At 43.1% G+C, this 22,789-nt stretch overlaps 1 protein-coding gene across 1 annotated transcript in view; it reads right to left on the bottom strand.

Moving 5' to 3' along the window:
• Positions 1–21,334, bottom strand: part of LOC121626796 (adhesion G protein-coupled receptor L3-like) — a 149,181-nt gene extending 127,847 nt beyond the window's left edge. The window contains exon 1 of the mRNA XM_041965475.1: positions 21,224–21,334. Within this exon, the coding sequence (XP_041821409.1) occupies positions 21,224–21,278 (55 nt within the window). The 5' untranslated portion in view covers positions 21,279–21,334. The remainder of the gene's footprint in view (positions 1–21,223) is intronic.
• Between the last annotated feature and the right edge of the window lie 1,455 nt (positions 21,335–22,789).

The following is a 22,789-nucleotide window of genomic DNA, read 5'->3' as shown; positions in this document are numbered from 1 at the left end:
GTGTAATTATGACTGTTATCTGACAGAAGTTGCATTTAACTTTGCTCAGCTCGCGTTGACTCACATGGCATTTTCTTTCTGTACCAGCTCAGTCTGGTTCTCTTGCTTTATCCAAGTTAGACTGTCCAGTCACACTTAACTGCACATCTTAAAACAGCTACAGTAGGTGCGACAATGTCGACACGACTTTGATTTGGAATAAAACCAATGGTTGTTCCATGTGATTTCTTGTTGTAGGTGCATTAAAGGGGCGACACCATCTGAAGGAATCTACTGAACACACTGACATGATTTAAAGCTGCTCTAATCAATATTTTTGTATTAACAATAGGTCAAACCAATACGTGCAATGTGGAAAGGGTCACAACTCTTCATTACTATTTTAGCTTCTTTCTACTCTTCTTTTTAAGTTCATTCTCAGTGCTGTTGTTGGCATTGTTTCCAACAAGAAATTTAAAAAAATGGCTACATGCTACCTGCCAATGGTGCACAGAAAGTGTTAGCAAATAGCTGTCGAAATTAGTGTTGCATTTAGTCACTGTAGAGCCAGATATTTCCCCTCAAACACTGGTGGAGAACAAAGAAGAGCTAAGAGGAGAGTCAATGTTGGACTTGCATCCATCTCGTGGTGAGAAACACAACTTCAAATAAATGCTAATGTTGCTAAATGTCTGTTGGGTGGAAATAAGCCACAGTTTGCTGGTGTTTCAACATCTGTTGCACTGCTCCCAAGTGGCCAAAAACACTGCAGGTTTAAATTAGGCCAGCTATAAAAATGGTTTTTGGCCAGTCCTGTGTAAAAGTGAGTTAGGGGATGTTTTTGTTATTTTTAAACCATTATTTAACCAAATGCAGGTTTTACTAAGATAAAAATGTCACTGCACTGCGTTCCATTAAAAATACTGAATTAAACAAATCATTCCCTACAGGTACATTGAGCTAATTAACATCCTGACAGGAAAACACGTTCGACTTTAGGACACATGAAACACATTTCAAATGCACATGTGATTTTAAGATATTTCACAAAATTTCACATGAAATATAAGATATTACATGTGAAAATATCCATTTGTAATGCAAACCATGTGCTCTTTTGCTCAATCCAACAAAACAAAACAATTCACATACAGAAATATGTGATTTTTGGACATTTTATCTGCGATGGAAATACTCATGCTCAAGGCACAAAGAAAATGATATGCAATCATCCAGGCATACTATAGGTGGTCAGTGCAGCTTTAAGTGTAGAAAATCTCCATCAGCCATTTCAGTTCCTCAAACATCATCCAGGTAAGACACACTGCGAGGTGAAACAACAAGAGAAGCACCTCATTATCGTGTCATTTCATTTCGTCTCATAAATCATTCAAACCCCAACAGGGTAAAGCAGACTTGCCATTGAAACATCACAAATTGGAATAATTGTATTCATTCTGGTGATGAAAGCCATCAATTATCTTACTCTTAATAGGAAGATTTATTCCACCCTCTGAAAAGTACTGGCCTGGATCACACCAAACTTCTTTGAAGCTGACAAACGCAGAGAAAAGGGATAACATAGGTTGACTGAGGCAGGTGCACTCAGATAAATGACAAAAGAGTTAATTGACTCTGAATGAAAAAGACCAGCTTTAAACGGTTTCTATTATGCAACTTAACGCTATGAATAGTGATTAACTTGACCTTTATGATTTGCTATGAAATAAAAAAAAAAAAGAAGCATAGAATAATTGTTTGAAGCCTCGCAACCTTGTAACGGCGAGGGCTCAATTCAGGCCAGCGTCCCCGAAAGAAGCATTAAAAAAACATCAGACAGCAGCGAACATGACGCCGTGAACATGGGCACCAGCAATCCCCTAATGTAAGCAAGTAAATGCATGCCAGTGATGTCTCGGATTACCCGGCTCGTCAACAACTGTAGTGTAATTACATTTGTGCCCGGAGGCGGTGATTGATAGGGCTCATATTCCTCGGGTGCCAGAGCCAGCATCCTGCCCCACTCGCACGTACCGCCGTCTCCCTGTACACGCCATTGACAGACCTATCAAAAATCGAAATAGTCTTATTGAAAGTCCATCCTCTTATCTTAGTTCCCATGTTCTATTTATCTCCCTCGTCCCCCCTCTGCAGCTAATACTTTAGAGGAGTGTTTATATGCAGCGCATATCTGTTTTTTTCTCCGCTGAAGATTCTCCCTGGATAATTCCTCTGACAGGCTCGGTGCTGAATATGGCGGGGAAAAAAAACAAAAAACGAAGGAGGAGCAGATTGGGGAAAGCAAACTCTAAGGGTCATGCTGGATGCTTCCATTACTTTCACACTGCAGAGCAGTGGTTTCAATCATGTCGCTTACAAATGACATAACTCACAAATGAATATTTCAAAAACTGCAATTACTCACCAAAAAGGGCAACAGAAAGGTCAGAGAGAAAAATGTTCATTTGGAAAATGTCGCTCCCCCGCAGAGCTTTTAAAAACCACTCTGAGGGGGAAACGCTTTGGAGTTCTGATTGTGGGTTTAATGGTGAGAGGGGAGAAATTTTGCTGCCGAGTCCATTCTTGGGCCGCTGATGCTAAGTGAAGACCCATTACCTTCTCTGAACCACCGGGCATTGAAGTGCAGACGGAGCAGTGCAACAATGACATTTAAAAGTCATCATTAGTAACAAAACAGGGGCCTTGGGGAGCTTGTATTTCATTTCATTTCTCAAGAAAAACGTGTCAGGGAGAAGGAGTTAAGGTCAGCCACCACGCATAATTACAATGAGCCTGACTAAATGAGCCGCCATCACTCGGATAAACACATGTCAAACACATAAACACATGAAACGGGGTTTCAGATCATTTTCAGGCTTCAGCTTAAGTGCCTTAGCTCAGACACAGTGGATAATTCCCCACTAAATAATAATACTCTGTACAATTAGAACAGAAAGTCAGGCAGTGCCAAATATGTTCCCAGAAAAGGAGGGAAAAAATGCTATTAGAATGTGAGGATAAAATATTTTACTCTTTAAAAAGAGGCTCATATTCTGCAGCAGATGATACAAACTGAAAAGTTAATGTGTGTGTGTGTCTGCTGGAGAGTAAGAGAGAGAGACCGGGGGGGGGTTGTATTCAAATGAACTCTGACTTCATTGAATTAATGTAAGATAGATGGAAGAGAGCGGAGGAGACGGCGAGCGAGCTGATTCAACAGATCAAATGTCTCTTTTTCCACCGAGAATCGCTGGATGGGCCCGGCCCCCAGAGCTCGTGATTAATTAGCGCATGAATCTGGATTCCGTTATTTGATTAGACCAATGGGAGCCTGTCACACCCACTTCCTCGTTTGTAACAAATGAATTTTTTCGGGGGTGGGGTGGTTTGCAGATACTTTGCAAAGAGGGGGAGAAATCATGTGAAGTGCGACGCGGGGAGAAAGTACAGCATTTTCAATAATGCATGAGGGATTATTTATCTTGAAGTGAGAAACAGTTCAGGAAAATTGTTCTCACAAGTAAATTACGTTTACATATGGCCGAAGGCAAGTGAAATCTCAAAGGCTTTTATGCGGAGTGCAAAATTATCCAGGAACTTGACTGTCAAAGAATTCTGTAGATAGAGCGTTTAAGAGACGCCATCAATAAAACAATGTTTGTGCTGCATGAGACCAATCTGTGGCTCAGAATCGGTGAATTCGCTCTCGCTTGTGTTGCCAAGGAGGTCTGAAAAAGTTTCTCAGCTTTAAAAATTAGCCTGAAGAAGCTATTTTATTGAGATGTGCAGCTGGATGACAGACAGCGCCTCTGTACTGATGAATTCATGAGCTGACCTCTGGAGCGATCGTGACAAACTTCTCAAATCGCCTTGATGGCTTCTGACACTTTGACCAATGATGCTGCTAAGCACAATTAGCATTACTCATTATGACAGCGCCCAGATATCCATTCAACACGGCGAGTGAACGAGCCATTTGTTTGGCTTCCGCTTGCATTCGCTGACACACATTCGAACACATTAATTGGCAACACACCACGCTCTTGAAAATTCCAGCGGAGGGGAAAGACTGATGGCGGGTTTTCTGCAGGGCGGCAACGTGCATACGCGACTTTCAAACCGTCAGTCAAACTGCCCATGATGCCTGAGGGGAAATTAGCTGTTCAGCGTTAACAAATTAGCTCAGAGGGAGGATCAGATACAGCGCAGTCATAATAAACCACTGCAACTTGCTGGGTCAACTTCCTCACATGGTGAATATTTGAGCCGCACGCAACTTCCACCTGGTGGAATTTGAAATATTACAGAGCAGCGGCAAATCGCTTTCTGCTTTCTCCTGTAACGATGCATTGACACAATGGAAGTTAATAACTGTGAAAGTTAATAAATTGGTCGCGAGATGGAGGGAAATCGGCAGAGCGCAGCAGCTTCCTTCCCTCTGTGATGTACTTCCAGAAGACAGTCACCTCATGTTTGCATACACACGAGTAACAAATACAAGTACCTGCCATCACTCCATAAAGGCTTGATTCACATACTCTGAACACAGGGGTGAAGTGTCTTTCCATCCAGCAAGCACTTTCGTTTAATTAATCACTACTTCAATTCATTAAGTGCATAGCAGTGGCAAGAAAGGAAAAAAAAGAGGAAATGGGAAGCAAGCCTCCCATCAAGGTCTTATGTTTAAACCACTTCTTTGTGCAAATTACAACATTAGTTTCTTAGGTCAAATCCACTCCAGCTTAGGAGACATCAGTGAGTCCCTTGAAGCAGTTTGTATCTTTATTGAGATTAGCTGAAAATGGAACTTTTGGTATAGTTTCAAAAATACTTCAGCTTTTTTTTATTTTAGTGCTAATTGTGACCAAAAGTTGGTGCGTTCCCAGTTTTCCTTTCCTCAGTGTAAACAGAGCAGACACGTGTGTCCTGCTTCCTATCAGCGGAGGACCGTTTTGTCAGATGGTCCAAGCCGGAGGTGAGTCTGCGAAGCGGCGGCCCCTGACAGCAAGCTGGGCTTTGTTCAGTTCCCGTCATGTCTGACATCGTTTTGCTATTTCCTCTCCTCTCATTGCTTTCTCCCTCCTCCCGCTCCCACTCCCTCCTTCCTGTAACCCACCCGCCCGCCCACATGTGCCGGCATCACTCGAGGGAACGTCCCAGCCAAGGCTAATGCACCTTGGCCCCCACCTACTGTACGGTGCCTCCTAGGCTACAATGAACACAATCGCTGTCACACATACACACAGGAGACGCACGCACACACACACACAATTCCCACAGCAGGCATGACTCAACATGCCCCTATAGTAGCACGTGCCCTGATAGTAATTGAGGTCAAAGAAAAGAAACAACAGGCTGATTTTCGTCTTGTGTGAGGGGAAAGAGGTCTTTTCCTCACTTCTCTTACCGCACATTATCAGATGGAATTGCCCAACGGCACACTGGAGGGGAGAGCTTGGCTAAGTTTAGCATTGCGAACTGAGACACACTGCAGTGCAACCTTGCTAATCTTAGGAAATGGAGGTTAGTCAGTGTTTAGACAAGAAAACCAGTGAAGTACAGGGGCCAGGGAATCAATGTGAAAGCACATGCACGCTTTCTAAAACATCCAGAGGGAGCTATTTTTGGTCAGCAAATCGGTGGTACCTCTTGTGGATTTGATATCAGATAGCATCATGTAGGATGTGGCACAGTTCTCCAAAGATTCTACTCTTACACACCTCCTTATACCAGTCTTCAACTGCGGGATCACCTTTAGAAATCCCAAAAAAAGGTTCGTCTATAAAACAGTATGACACTTAGCTTGGCATTAATGCTGCTTTCTGCACAGCCCACCTTAGCAGCTTAGGTGCAAATCACATTCACCCTGCTTCATCACAAATCAAGTTCTGCATTCATACTCAGGTAGAGGAACAAAAAGCATTGTCAAAAAAAGCTTACAGAGGTTCATCCTTTCAGAGTTTAATGCTACAGTATATTATTTAACACAGGTAAGAAGCATTTTAATGTTATAGCCTGTTGAAGCGAGGGGAAATTTGCACGATAAATACTGTTGGGTATTTTAATCTATAACAAGCCAGCACACTTTATAAGTTAATGATACGTATCCAAGGTAAAGTACTTCAAACTAAGACACAACACTAGAAGCAGATGTTTTCATTCTTCTGTATTTACTCTTATAGGCACTCTTTTTTTAAAGCTGCCAAAAGTAATATTTGACTAGCTTGCTTGTTACCTCGGTCAAAAAAAAAAAGATTTGTTTCTCAAGTTGCAGGCAGTGTGCATTCGAAACCACTGGGACTTCTGACTGAGTTCGGCTTCATCATTCATTTTATTCTGTCAGAATTAGTTTGTTGTTGTTTTTTTAACCTCTTTTTGGAAGGATGATGTATACCTCTACATCTCTGTCTTCACTGTAGGAAGCAGCGTTCTTGTAAACCCTTGATTGCACTTTGTTTATTGCCGCAGCAAACCTCAGTATTGTGCCAACTCTGTGAGCTCCTTTCACACGAGGCAGCACAAACCGATGAATGAACACCTAGCAAATACCTTCTCAGTGTAATGAATAGGAAACCAGGCATTATTGCTGTCTGAATGGATCCCTAGGGCTCTACTTATTATAGCTGTATTAATCGGACAATAGTGAGCGCAAATAGAGCTGACCTGCAGCACTAATACACTGGCCACCGGGTTGGCACCTCCAGACTGATAACAACTTTCTGCTTTGGCACATTATGATGTGTGTGTGTGTTGATCATGGTGATAATAATAATAATAAAAAAAAAAACACTTAATCTGAGATGACCCCAATCAGTCGACAACAGCAAAATGAACACAACACCACACTCCACACAGAATCAATCGTACGTACAATAGCCAGTAATCTGCTGGAGGCTGATAAAATACAAATAAAAAATGGATTTTTCAACCTGAAACAAGGAGAAAGCGGGGGGAAAGGTAGCAACACAATTTACATAAAACTGCATATTGGTTGTTGATGAAATCTTGAGATGAAACTTCTTTTGCTGTTTGTCGTGGCGGCTGTATGAAAAATCTGTGTGGAATTTGGGGTTGTGGGAAGTAGCGATGAGCATTTTTCAATTTCTCACCATTTGAAGACAGAAACAGGAAATTGGAGCTCGCTCTCCTCCTTGTATGAACTTGTTTGCATTCAATTTAATCAACAGTATCCTTGCACAAGGATCTAACTCTATGGATTACACTGTAGGGATTTTTTTATCTGTGGCAGAGCAAATTTGGAATTAAACCTAAACCAATTGTCTTCCCCATACTCCTGTGTCATTTTTACTGCAGTGTAATATCTGAAGGGCAAAAAAACCCAAATTAATACCAATTAAACCTCAGTGCTGCAATGTTTACTTACATAATGAACAGCAAGAAATGATTTAAATGACAAAATTAAAATGTGATTTCATGCATATGCATCTGGAATGTTTTTAGATTAACAAAGACATGACTTCATATTTCTCAAATTATCCGTGCCAGCGTAGCCACATTCATAATATCATGCACCGGCCGAATGCAACATTATTAATCACACATACAGTACAAATGTCGCACAAGACTCTTATTTGAGAGTTGGAGATATTTCCACACCCAGTGGAGGATAAAACGAGTGTAAGCTAAATCCCTGAAAGGTGTAATTCAAAGGCATGGACTGAGTATAGATAACAGTGAGATGAAGTGGGAGTTGGGAGTGGGGGCAGGGGTTTGCCCTGTATACTGTAAAAACCCAAAGGGTGAAGCAATCTCATGTGCCGGGTCACATCAACAGATTAAGGGTTGTCTATATCTGTACTTAACTGCAACCCACTTCTTTTGTTTCCTCTCCTGTGGTGTGTTCATTCTTGCATGCATGTTTATATGAGCACATGCCCACTTTAATACATTATGCATTGGGTGGGGGGGGGGTGTTTCTCCCTGGGGAATGTTGCTATCTGGCGCATACATCTACGTGCAACGAACGTGACAATGTTCAAGGATGACAGTTTTTAAATCAGCCCTCCTGCTTGCTCTGTTTTACTTCCTCTTCCCTGAGCTACAACATCACTGGCGAGATGCGGCACTGATTCAATCTTGTGTCAACCCCCCCCCAGCGCCACAGCCTGTCCTACGGGATGGCATAAGCCACCTCACAGGCCATGTCAGTGGTCCCATGCTGTACATTACAGGGAGAAGAGTTATCTCTTTGAGGGAGGTCACAGCGGCTGAGGAGCTAGCTCGTAGCGGAGGCAAATGTTAGCATTGACATGCCGCCAGTCAGGGGGTTGAAGCAAAAGGAACAGGAAAGAGGGAAGGGAGTGTGTGGGTGACACTATTGTAAAGGCGGATTTGTGAAGAGAGAAAAAGTAACAGGGGAAAAGTGAGATAAAAGGGTTGTAAGGAGAAGAAAGTGGGTTAAAAAAAAATGTGTTAGAGACAAAATCCTAGTGTTGGAGATGGAGGTAAATGTGAAAAAAGTGATTCCTCAAACCACCCACAGAGTGAGGCATAATCTCATTCCACATGTATGCAATCAAGGCAGTGCTGCTGAAATTAGCCTGGGTGGCTACGCTACATCTGAGACACACAGCTATGATGATCTCCTTTGATCGTCGTCTCTTCTGTATTCAAAATGACAGGTATCAGACACGGGGCTATTGTGCAGAAATAATGAGCGCTGAATATGTATGAAGCAACATGTACATGGCGCGCACAAATCAAATCATCTGGCCGCAACTTAACATGTGGCACGCCGGGAAACCGACAACAAACATAAGAGGCATGAAATGGGAGGGAACGCGAGGTTCCGGGCAAAACATGCCACACATGGTTTCACACAAGCAGGTGTAGAGCTGCAACGCGTGATACAATATCACATTGAGACAGGCTTGCACCTCAAAAACAACAAATTTATTTGGCAAACCTGTGACTGGGAAGCTGAAAAGCTTCAGTGGTTGCATATATTAGTTTCAGATTAAACTCCTGCAAATCATGCATCTCGAGCAAACACAGAAAACTTTCGCTTAGGTGCTTAACCCTTCCGAAACTGGGCTTGGTTATCACTCCCTTTTCCTACAGGGTTATGGTATAACACAATGAGATAGACATGATTGAAGATGTCATTTTTGAGTTAGACTACATGGGAATATTATAATTTGGTGTGAGAGTGGGACATTTTTCTGGCAAAATGAAAAATATAAATTCTAAATTTAAGTTGCACATACTTGCATTCCATTTAACTCATTTATCCATGAAAAATGGGCACTCTGGGTGACATCCAGACCTCCTGGTTAAAGGCCCCGTGTTCTTCACCATGACCCCAGCACAAAATACCCACCATTGTATGCACAGCTAACATGCAACTGAGCAACATCTGCAGTGGGCCCATAAAAATGGCGTGCCACATTGTTTGACGGCGTTACTCGCTGTGGAACGACACCCCTAGCTCTCCCTCTCCTGTTTCAACCCTTTCCTCAGTCCATCTCGTGGCAGAGAAAGGGCCGCATTATCACAGTGAAAAAGGATCTCCTTCTAACCCCCCCACCCCCTCCTGCTCCTTCCACCAAATGAGGGGCAGTGATCGCGGAGGCAGCATACGTGTGTGTGTGTGCGTGTGTGTGCTTGCATGCGTTAATATGTGTGTGGACAACGAGAGGCAAGAGGGAGTGCACGACTGGGGAATGTGCACCTGCAATTTTTCTCATTTGACACAGTTGGTCTTTTGTAGGGTCTCAGGCACAGGGCGATGTCTGTGAGAGCTGCCCTCGACCCCCGCCTCCCCCAGCCCACAAAAAAAGTCATCTTCTCTCGGGTGTTCTCAATTTTAGAGCGGCTTATGTCAAGAACGCGGGGGGGGGGCACAATCTGCAGATGACCAGACAGTTGGGCTGAACAGAAGCAATGCATACACGCACTTCTTATCACGTGAGAGCGATCAGATGTAAACAAAGCTTGTAACAAGCTGCAGGTCCATATGGAAGACAGCGCAAGAAAAAAACGAACAAATACATGGTTATGAGGAAAATAAACAACGGTCACTAAATATTATTCATTAATTGCATTTTTCTTTACACAAGCTGTTGATAGAACTTTGCACATTGGTTTGTAAGGAGGAACAGAAAGACAATATCGGGAATAAGCCATTGCACAGGAATTGAATTGAATGAAAATGACCATTTATTAAATGTAGTATAATGAAAAGGCTTTTAAAAAAGATGTTTTAGTGTTTTTTTGTGTTGTATTGCCCCAAGTGAATGGACTTGGAGTGTCCAGTTTATTAAAACAAGGGCCTTATTTTTCGTAGTTTTAGCAAGTTCAGTGCTGGAGTCAAGAAATATGGCAACACTGCAAAAAAAAAAAAAGAATGAGCCTGATGGGGTAACGACGGCAGGAGATGCAGGTTTTAAAACAAACTGACAGGTGAGCCAAACATCCGTCCATCAGTTTACAGGCTGACCTCTTGGCTCAACTTCGACTTTTTCCGACACAGTTTTTCTGACTGCTCGTGTTTTGTTGCCCCGTCTGACCTGTCTGCATGTTCCCAGATCTGAACACATCATCATAACTGATGGACGTGATGGCAAAAACTACAAAAATACAATCCAAGTTGAAATAAACCAGAATTATCCTTTAAACATGGGGTCCATAGGGCTACTTTAAGGAGTATATAGTATTTGGTCAGCATATCAGTGATCCATGGCCTCAACTAACGACTCCTCCCGTGTCTGACAGCTGGGGTGCGAAACAGAGGCCAAGCCGAGACCCCCAGAGTCCTGATACTGTACATCTGCAGAGGATGTGGTCGGGGCCTGTGTGGAAGATTTGTGCTCTTGTGTGTAGGAGGGCTTGAGAGAAGGGAGATAAAGGGAGGGAACGTGTGCGTATATCTGTGTGCACTGTACGTGCCGTAAATAAAATACATAAACTACAGTGTATTTTCCATCCAGTGCAAAGCGCTAGAACTGTAAACTGCTTGACCCTGGCATCCATCCACACAAGAAGGCCATGCTGAAGAGCTACCATTACTCTCGCGCTATCCGTTCCCCTCTCCCCTTCCTTTTATTTTAATGAGAGCACAATTAATAAGGAAATGGAACAGCTTCCCAAAGGAGGCTGGTTCCTCCACAATGGAAGCCTTCTTTTGTCAATGGCTGTATTGAATTCCCCCACAAGGCCACTGGGCCATACTGAAGGCCATCTCCAGTATCGCCCCCACCTGCCCCACACCACCACCTCTCTTTTGCTTGCTCTCACTCTCTCTTATCCTCAAGGTCTCATGGGCTAATCTGTGCCACAGTATCATTTGATCCCCCCACAGCCCCTTTACTCCAAATGCAGACTTAACAATACTTCATATTGATTCGCCGAGATGAAATCACCAGTTACTGTGCATGCTTGGTTTATTCAATGACAGAGCTGAGGGAAGAGACGGCAGGGTCACACGCCATCTTGCCCATAATTGGCCCGTTGCGTCCGTAGATAAATGGTATCAGACTATATTATTCTTTGTGTAGCATAGCTCGAGTGCTGCTTCAGAAAAAGAAAGAGATCAAAAAGAACAATAATTAATTAATCCTTCGCCCCTTCTGTTTCTCAATTATTCCCTTTGTTTTTTCAAATAAAGGTGGTATCGCTTCACCCGGCCTTCTGAGTCGTACTAAGGAAGACACCTGGATTTTTCTCTGCGGTTCTCTGATGCCCTTGATCGCTCCTGGAGCACGGAACAAAAGCGACAATGCCTTACGCACCTAAAAATACAAACAATTTAAGACTATTTATATGAAGATTTACAGCAATGCACACATGAAAATAGAGAAGCAGTTGTTTCGATGCTCTAAACAAACAACAGCACTTCACAATTTGCTGCTTAGTTGCCATTAAGATGCATATTACATCAGCTGAAGTAGGCACACGCAGGCTCTCAGAGAGCTTCTCTGGATATATGATCTGCAAGTCTCAGTGTCAGTGAACAATGCCAAAAACTACTCCGTGATCAATAGGGCCGCTGATGTTAAAGACGGATGGACACAACTAGGGCTAGCTAACTAGATCGCTGGCGAGACAGATAGAGCAGCGGTGCAAAGGTCAACTGATTGACTGCGCCTTGTTTGACTGACTGAAAACAGAGAGAGTCGGCGACATCGATGCACGACCACAGCTCCGACCCGAAGTCTGTGTGACACACGCAAAAAATGTTGGTAAGGCTGTCAAAAAACGTTCTAAGTAAGATTCTCTGCAGCCCTGTACCTCTAGTTTGTGTGTGTGTTAAGCTAGTGAAAGAAGCTATAGTCTTAGCAGCCATTGCTACATGTAACTGACACCCTGCAACTTCTCCCGGTTACTGAAGTGAAGGGCTATTTTATTTTTAGTGGCACGCACCTATAAAGTGCCAATTCAGAAGGGTGACACTGACCCAGGAAAAAACCCAGTTAACGGCATTTTTACTGAAAAATTCAGCCCCCTTAGGTGCTGACCAAAAACTTATTAGTGCCTGATAGAGGTTTCACAGAACAGCCGATTATCAAAACCATTGTGCACGGTTGTGGAATAATCACTGATCTGTGGTTTTAGTGCAGATCAGTAGTAAAGCAGCAGCAATGCATACAGCATATATGCAGTTGGGAGTCGTTGTTGCTGACAAGTCATACATGTCATGCGTGACTTTTAACCCCGTGCAGTGTGGGGCACCCGCATGCAGCAAGAGCAAGAGGCAGAAAGAGGCACGGCTGCACGTCCTAATGCTCAACGACAATCAACAATGTGGAAACACTGGCCCAGAGCGGACATAGATTTGTTTGTACAATCGTTTTCTACGTTATTCCATGTTCAATAAACAGACTTGAAGGCATTTAGAGACGGAAGCGCTCGCACTCTTTCTGCAAGACTGCAGCTGCTTTGTTACTGCAGTCAAACGGTATCTGCAGCGTGGACAAGCTGGCTGGGGGTTCAGTCCGATCAGATCGCCGCTCAGAGCCAATCGAGGAGTCCTACTCACAGGTTGGTTATATTTGAGATCTTTTTGATGAGAACTGCTCGCTGTTAACAGGTGAAAAAAAGATTCATCTCATGCAATTAATCAAGTACTTGACGACTTTTTGGGAAGAGCTGATGACCACTAAAATGCAGCTGTCGTGCACGCCCTACTGCGTGCATTAATGCCCTTGTTCATTAAGGGGCTTTTCTGATTCAATATTTTAAATAAAATGATTGGAGTATATCATATCATTGCTCATCTATCTGTGATCCTGGACTGCGTACCAAAGTATGAACTGAATCGTCTGAGAGCGAGATGCACACACCAAACCCCTCCCACACACAAAAGCATGAAAACATACTGATAAAAGATGTAAATATCAGTGCATGTTATTGGCAGCATGTGGTTTAAAAAGGGGAGAGTCTGATCTAAATAATTAGCAACCATGCATGCAGTTCAGCCTTCAGGCATTTATTGCAATCATATGCTGCTACAGTAACAATTCATCATGTGGGTGGGGAGGGGGGCTGACAGCCTCACTCGCACACCCTGATCCATGATTGTGAAAGCCTCTTGGTGGAAACAGAGCTTAGGGGGCAAATCCTACAAAGCTGATATATTTGCATATACAGCACTATCGTGTCTAACATTGCAACATGTAATCATCTGCCCAGTCTTTCCCAGCACCTACTGTGTCATCAGAATGCAAATATGTCACATGTGCAAACAGCCACATGCATGCGAACGCGCTGGATTTATTTTACAGGTGAGGGATAGCAGGCGTATGCCGCTCGTATAGATTTCACGCTATGGCTCGGGAAGGAAAAAGTAATTAATTTTGCAAATTGAGTAAAGCATAGGCTGGTGCATTGTCTCTCTGCATGGTTTCTGTTTGCCCTTCCTGCTCCTCACATTCCGCCCACACCCCAAATTACTGCCTGACCCCTGCTGTTATGCAGTGTGGGAAACCCTGTGGTATTGCACGCCCACCATTTTTGCCCTGCGAGCTGGTCTGCAGGGTTACTTAGCGACTCTCTCTCCACTGTGCCAGACACCACAAACATATACATGCACGGCGCACACGCGCGAGCACATTATGCGGCCTAATGTAAACGAGCATCCACTGCCACTTGACCTTGCTGTCAATATCTGTCCTCATTAAACACCATTGGGCCAGCTGCAAGTACACTTTAAACGGCATCATTCAGCGCTTACAAAATTATGCCCGTATAACTGGGCTGAATGAATGGGGAGTCCAACTCGTTTATTTGGAAGATATACACAGGTCCCAGTATGGACACCTATAAAACATGCAGAGGTATTTAACCCCACCCTGCCATTCTTAATGTGGCTGTCATTCATTCCTCTTCGGTTGAAAGTTCTGACAGCAATTTGGCAATGTCAAGCAGTCACTGCTGATGCCATGGGCAGCAAAGGCCATTCTTTTATTCCCCATATCAAGCAGGTATTGATTTTTCACTCATTACAGAAGAACATAAAAAGGGAAGGGGATTTCTGAGCGCCATGCCAAATGCCACACGAAATGTTAATGGTGGAAGTGAGAACTGAAACAGAATACAAAGGATTTTATAACCAATATATTTACTTTAAATGAAAATTAACAACTCTATTCAAATAAGGCCTCACAACCTGACAAAGAGAGCGTTGCAAAGAATGCTATACAAAAAGTTACAAAATTAGCATTCAGAAAGGAGGTATGGAGTAAGCTGGCATTCAAATGACAGCTGTGGAGGCCACCCTTAGGGTAGGTATAAAAACAAAGTCATTTTTTCCATAAGTGCAACACTATTATCTGTTTTCAGGCAGCCTTGTGTGGCTTATGGGAAAAGCATAATCCATTCCCAGGAAAAACAGAGGAATCCAAAAAAAAAATCTGTCGACGCATTAAACCCAAGGCATCTTCAAGAATATCATTAAAACCATTTTCAAAGCGATCAAACTTTTTAAAAGTCAAGTAACAAAATGACTTCACTACATTTCCTATTTCCTAATTAGATTGCATCTCGAGTCGGAACTTTTTTTTTTTTTAAAGAGCTTTGAAATAAAAGCTGGATTATGTTTCTGATCATGTATGACGCTGGATTTTCACGGCAGCACAGATCAAGTGCAGTGACCGTGCACCAGGGACGCGCTAATGTCAACGGGCACGAGCTGTGTTCCTGCCTGCGCCTGTTTAGTGCTTCTGTGGCCTTGCTTTGACATTTATTGCAACAGTATGTGCAGTGCATTCCACATTCCGAGCTCCAGTTTGAGGGATGCTGAATGCATTTTCAAACCCTCATCTTGCGTGAATGAGGCATGCTCTCTTGCACAACTAGCACTAGGCTCTAAAAAAATAAACACACAAAAGAGGCTGGAAATAAGGGTTTTTAGCCAGAGCCGTGTGGCTCTCGGGATGGCAATGTCAAGCGGTCCACCACTTTGGTCCAGACTGAAATATCTCAACAGCTATTGGATGGACTGCCATGAAATTTGGCCACCAGAGGATGAATCCTCCTGACTTTGATGACTTTTCCTCTAGCGGCATCATCAGTTTTCCATTTTTCAAAAACTTTATGCCTCAATACTTACTAACTAATGACATTCCAAGCACAGCTTTTTGATGTTTAGTGGTAATTCACAACTGTAAGCATGTTAACACGCTAAACTAAACATTACCTGCTAATCAGCATGTTAGCATTGTCATTGCGAGCATGCGGATGATAGCATTTAGCTTAAAGTGCTTCTCGTGTGGCTGCAGACGCTTGGCTTCAAGGCTTTTAAAATGATCTATGTGCAAAAAAAAAAACAAGCTGCCTAAGATTCCTACAAGTAAAAAAAAAATCGAGAATTATATGCATTGTATATGAACATTAGTTTGGTTTCGCTGTTTTTTCTTGGATTTTGTCTTTCATGATTTATGGCCACTGTCACAAAGATATAATACAGCATATGCTTTGTATAAAGTAATTTAGCAATTCTTTTCCTTTGTACTTTATGTGACACGCACTGTATGCATATACCAAATATGCTGTGCATGAAGTATGAGCACAGCATGTGGTTACTCATCCAGTCATGCAAAATATAAGTAAAACTCGTGCAATCTCATAATAAATTGCCATAATCATGGAAAAGACAGAAATTTCATATGACCTTGAAGAACTGAATGCTGGCATGATCTGACTGACTTTAAAACCTGCTGTGGTAATGACAAAATAGGCTTGTTGTGTGATTGTGCTTAAAATTTGAGCTCCGTCTGACACCTGCCTTACGCTAGGAACCATATTTGACTCATTTGAGATTAAGCGCCTTGTTTTACTGTATCTCAACTGCAGTTATTGGTTGGGAATCGGTTGAGATCAGAACACATTGAAAAAAGTTCTCTTGGCCCTCTTCTGGAACTTCAAGCCTTCCACCGCCCCCTCATATTGCACCTCAAAATATATACGGCCGGTTTTCCTCTCACTGAGAATTTGGCTGTGCAACATCAACAAGTCATTAAACTCTTTCTCTGTTTACTTCCACCAGAGTGAAACTATGCAACTGCAATCATCGCCATACCTCACCTTCATAAAACACAGACACTGTTGAAAGTTAGTACCTTAATCTAGCGTCACATACAAACGCATACATAATTTACCCCTGCACTGAGGTACTGTATCTGCCTGTACAATGCCACTGCAAATGGATGATTGACATCCACCCACTCCAAAGCCCACTTAATTTCAATGCTTCGAGAGGCATCTCACAGTCACAACAAAACAGTACATGCCTCAGTAGGCTCTACAAAGAACTTTCTCCCACTTTGAAATATGAGCTCAAATAAATCATTTGTTTAATTAATTAAGCAAATTAGGCAAATCCAGGGATGCCTTGGCGGATGGTGTCGGTGCCCTGGCACAAGGAGATTAATTAAGTGGATCAGGTACGGGAACAGTGAGGCTGACATTGGAGTTTAATGCTCTTGTTTGGTTAGATACGGCTAACCTTAGCATATTGGTGTGGATACCGCAGCGTGAGCAACAGAAGGTGTTTGTAAGGTGCATGTTGGCTCAGATTCAACTTTGTGCAAGCCCCGCAAGAGCGTGTATATGAACGAAAGAAAGGGAGAGGGAAAAGCATTGTGGACATTATATGTGCATTGTTTTTTCTCTTTCTTCGCCATTTTTGTGGAATTGCCACTTACCTGACATTGTTCTGAGAGCTGCAAAAACCTACAGACACACACGTATGCTGAACAGATACATCGGAAACACACCTGCCCCGCTGTGTCATCCATTCCTCATTATGTACCTATCCCACGCCTGCGGGATGATATCTGCTTCCAGGCTTGATGTATGCACTACTATCTGACCATGAAAAATATGTGTCAGACTTCACGCTTTCGTCTCTTGGATTGGTCCACAAGCCGTCATCCATTATAGCTGCTATGTCTCAGACTCCATGGGGTGGTATTAAGTGGAATGAATATAAAATCCTTCCTGGAGCATTTTACATGCACAGAAACGCATGATTAATGTGCTGCTCAGGCATGGCCAGAGTGTTTGGGACATTGCTTTTCCATTGATATTCAGTGTTTCCAAAACAATGACAGGCATGCATTTTACTTATTTTTCAACTCACTGACTGCATCTGTGATAAAACCCTTTATTAATCTTACAAGATTTTGCAGCTGCACTTCCACACACACACACACACGAAAGGATCACACGCAAGCTCATACACAAGCAAACACACAAACAAAATACACATGACTCCACCCACACATCCCCACCGGTCCTTAAACTGCAGTCCATTGACTTTTTTTATCTTCCTTCTCTTGTCCAGAAATATTCCTCGTTTTCCTCAGATAAGTGCAAAGTGCCAGACAGTTCAGTCCATGCTGACGTACAAATAAAGACAAGAAAGGGCAGCTCCAATTGCAGACTCTCGGCCAATGCCGTATGTGCATGTGCGCGCATTTTTCTGCACGCATGTTGTGAGCACTTTATGTGCTATTCCCAGTGTTTGATTCCATTCATCCGTACACATGTGAGTGCGTGCCTGTGCCTGACTTGTAAATAGACAAAAGGGGCTATAGATCCCAAAGTAGGCCAGCATCCCCTGGTGTACACATTTCCAACACTCTGAGGGAGAAACACTCACAATGACACCGTGGTGAAAATTCCCACCGAAGCTTCCCCAGCTGCAAAACAATTCACTGGTAACATCTGGCCGTGTCCGCTTATAGCATCGGGGTCGGGTGTTAAATGATTGCTTTTTCTTAACACAACTGCCAAATAATTTACTTGGGATGTCCACCACTTCATCTGGTGTTCAAACAAGCTCAGGATGCTCAAATGTGGTTCCTTAAAAGCATTAGTTACAGCACCAAAAACCATAGCTACCAGATGGTTTGTCAGTCCGACGTCACCTATCCCTACGGGATCAATGGATGATTGATTGTTGGGGCATTCGGAACAAAGCAGAAAGATTGAATGACTGTGAAGGTGTTTTTGCACGTTTCAGCCCATTTATGACAAATCATACATGCATTGCTGCAGACCATTTTCCAGATGGTTCAAAGCGCTTTAAAGATTGATGGATGCTATTTCCCACCTTTTCAGACCATACTGACAATAACTAAAAGCAATGGCAGCCTGGAAGGTTGGAAAATGGCGAACAACCGATCAAGGAAACTGTGGTATGCTTGGAAAAAGTAATACTGCACAAACGTGAAGTATATTACATTAGTGGGAAAGGGGTTAAGACGTGCAAAAACATAATTCATCCTTTAAATAAACTGGTGGTCATAGGGTGTCGACAGCGGACACATTTCAGCCGCCTTTCTCAGACAAAAGCATATGTTCTTTAAACCACTTCACATCCATCGCCCCTGACACTTTTTAATTGGCTGAGGTTGGTTGACCCACAGTTAGTGTTTATCCAGCCAAATGGGCCATTGATATGAATCTCTCTAATCCCGAGACACGCTCGAATGCTTTTCGTTCTGATGGTGTTTGTGGACAAGAGGTTTCTAGTTAGAGGGCAGTGTACGCTTCTTTTAAAAAAACCAACCACATTGCATGAAAGTGAGGCTAAAATCCAGCCAACTGAAGATTCGCATGGATAGGTCGAGAGATGCTTACATGCTGCATGATAGACACATCTGCTGTGTGCAGCACTTTAGCGTCAATGCTAATCAAACACAAGGTCAAGAGGTTAAAACAATAACTACTAATAGCATGACCGCAGGATATCCACTGTGGTTCATGCATGGGTATGCTTGCCTGTGTGTCACTCCGTACACCCCTAACAGTGTGGCTTCAAACTGATGCTCAGGGTTACAGGAAATACTAAGACACGCAGGTGTATGTTACTATATCTCTGTAATTTTTTGAAGAAATTACATGAGGATGTGATGACTCACAGTTGCTAAATTTTTAATGTAGCGTATCTCTTGCCAATAAATATTTGAGTAGAAAAACAGTACAGTATGAGCATTATCTGCATATCACCGAGCAGTTTTCAGAGCTTAATACTGTATGGCTTTTTGCTGTTTAAAGTCGGTTGCAATTTGAATTTTCCAGACTTTTTCTGTCTGGAAATATAAACAACAACAATACTGGAGCTATAGTTTGTATTTTGATATATTTGTGGAACCAGCATGTGAGCTTCTGGCCTCTGGGTGGGTGTTTTGTGACATTTGAGCATGTCATAGCCCTGCATAGCTGCAGACATTGATACAAGATGGGTTTTTTGAACAAGTATACACAGAATTAGCCATCAATTGTTAGCTGTAATTTAAACCATCACACACACACACACATACATTTTCCTGTCTTTCTTTAATGGTTGCAGTTATGTTGTTGACTAATGACGAAGCTGTCAAAACACACAACAACGGGTAGCCTCGTGACCTCAAGCGTCTGTACATTATCCCACGATTTCAATCACAACGGGGAGTTAACATACAGAGGCACGATGCCACGTTAGGAGCGCACAGATGGGACTGCAGTATAAAACAGTGGTCCCCAGGTGGTCGACTGCCTATGCGGCCAATGGAATTGAAGCCTTATTATGAACAACACAGATAATGAAGCAATCAATTTAGCAGTACCCAGATCATCAGTCAGAATCAAAAGGTCACACCCGGGAGAGCACGATGTCATGGGCGCTATACATCCACAAGTTAAAACTAACATCGAGGAAATATTGGGATTTTTATAACCTATGGTCCTCAAAGTCTGTCTTTGTACCTCTTTTGGCTGACTTTAATAAATCAGCTGCATTATAATGTCTAGACCCCTGATCAATAGGGTCTCTAAAGAGAGATGCATGACATATTACTGTCCCCTGCCCTCTTTCCATTGAGCCTCAAGGTAAAATGAATGATGCTGGAAAGTACACTGGAGGGTGAAGCCGGTACTGTCTTGCATAGATGGCAGCACCAAAACAATTTAATCAGCTTCAAATCTCCTATTAATGGCTTTGGCCATATCCTATTAACACTGCTATGGGCTACTGCCCCACTCCCCACACTCCCTACATCTAAACCTGAGTTGATTGTGACCATTCGCCCCACACACACACCCACACTTCAATACACCTATAAACCGCCTGACCACCACCACCACTGACGTCTTCTAATCTGAATTTAAATGACTCCATTCAGTTTGTTTTTGAAACAATCCGCAGAAGGCCAGAGGGAAACGCTGCAAAATCACGGCTGCTTCTGTTTACCGAGACAAGGGAAAAGAAAGACTGTGCAACTTAATCTTAAGATCTTAATGCGTGAAATGATAAAAGTCTCTTTTTCGCTCCTCCTGCAATTCACGCTATGCTGAACATGCGCCACAAAGCCAAAGCGGTGTTAATGATTCTTTGAAAGTAATTTCAGTTCATTTCCTGTCGCCAGGAGAGCAAGAGACTGAGACAAGAGAAAGAAGGACAGATCTAAAAATAGGTAGAAAATCAGAGAAAGACAACAGACAGAGTGCAAACAAGAAAAGTGTAGAAAAAAGTTTCAGGGAGTTTAGAGTGTAAAAAACTGCTAATTAGCGAGAAGAGTTCGAAAGACAGCGAAAAAAGGAGGCAGACATATAGTCAGAGTCTTTCATCACTGTTGGCTGACAGAATCTGGCACTTAAATAGCAAAAGGATGAAATTCTGATACAGCTTCAATCATGCCAGTCACAAAATGCAAGAGTTGTGTTTTTGTGCCCACATCTGCACGACCACATAAACAGAAACACGAACACACACGAGGCTCTAATGAGCCAAACTCACCCATAGCGGCTGGTGCGAAGAGGCTGGCGAGGACAAGCAGGCGTGCGGTCCACATGGCCTCCTCTTCTTACCGCGCGCTGCCGAAGGTCCTAGCTGAGGTCAGTCTTTCGCTGGCGAATGCCCGAATCGGGTGCTTCTCTTATGGCACGGCTCCCTCCACTGCGCCGCTCCTCCCACAAGCCCACAAGTCCCGTTGCTCTGATGCCAGATGCCGTCCAAAATCTGCCATAAAAAATAAAAAAAAACACACATGTTAGCTGAGCAGAAGACTTCAGAGTGAATGAGCTCTTTGTTCATTTACAGGAACAATAGGCGTCTTTTCCAGGAAGGAACACAACAGATGGATGCACCATGGCTTTATCATCCTTGCGCGCAGTCCTTATGGCATCGTGGCAAGTTGTCATCAAGTGACTGGGTGCAAGTTGCTCAATCTCCAGTCAGCTGAACTCATACCGGGTGCGAGCAACCCAACGCTCAGACAGCGCAAACCACAAAAATGTATTTTTGGATATTTTGCTGTTGTTTGCTCATCAACGTGTTAACTCCCCCAGCTTAGCAACAAATCACTCCCACAGAGAGACAAGAGGGGAGCGATACGGCACACGCTGCTTCGGGCCTTTGACTGTGCGTGTGTGCCGAGCATGAGTCGTGTATGTGTGTGTGCGGGCACGTGTGTGGATTCTTGTGAGGCCTGATGGTAACTGACAGAAGAAACGCGGCGGTGTCTTCCCTTTACTGTTGACATGAGCCGTAACGTCACGGTTTGAGTTTTCGCACCTGTAAATGCATTTGCGCGCCCTAAGACGCGACTACTGTGCTCGCAGGCCTCCCTCCAAAGCTCCAGTCAACAAAACGGCTAAGAAGATATGCTCTGAAGGGCTGAGTGAACCAGAGCTGCCCTTGACCTCCGCTGAAGCTCATGGGAGGCGCCTTCACCGGTGCACGCCTGACACTGTATGACGTCATCGCTATGCTATTACTAGTTGACATAAAATGAAGTGCAGACGTCAAATGCGGTGTACATGGTGTTGGCTTGTGACTGCTGTGAGATTAACACTTGTGTTGGATGTGTTGACGTTAAAAAAAGTGATACGTGATATTTGCAACTCTACACTCCACAAGTGAAGTATGAGTATAATAGAAACACTGAGATGACACAATTTTATTTTCCATCTATATTCTGATGAGATTATCCCCATCAAACCCATATCATGATATTAAGGTTAAGACAGCTTTAATGATAAGGCAATCCAAGCCCCTCTATTATCCACTATCAGCCATGATCTGCTGCAGATATATAATCTCTGCAAAATGATACAAGCCACAGAGTGCACACTATGCTGCTGCCATCCTCTACACAAGCATTATCCTTGCACATTAGGCATTCCGTACTGCGTTTAATATTGCAGGGAGTTAATTCCATTGTGGGTTGCCAGAAAATCTGGTTACAAAAGGTCAAAACGTGAGCGGTGCATCAAAGGACAAGGCACTGGGGAAGCTGACCGACATCAAAATCTCAAATTATACCAACAGTACATTTTAAATACACCTTTATCCTTTTATGAG

Source organism: Chelmon rostratus, chromosome 23, assembly GCF_017976325.1.
Source record: "Chelmon rostratus isolate fCheRos1 chromosome 23, fCheRos1.pri, whole genome shotgun sequence".
Classification (NCBI taxonomy): domain Eukaryota; kingdom Metazoa; phylum Chordata; class Actinopteri; order Chaetodontiformes; family Chaetodontidae; genus Chelmon; species Chelmon rostratus.
This window is presented reverse-complemented; position numbering and strand designations above follow the sequence as displayed.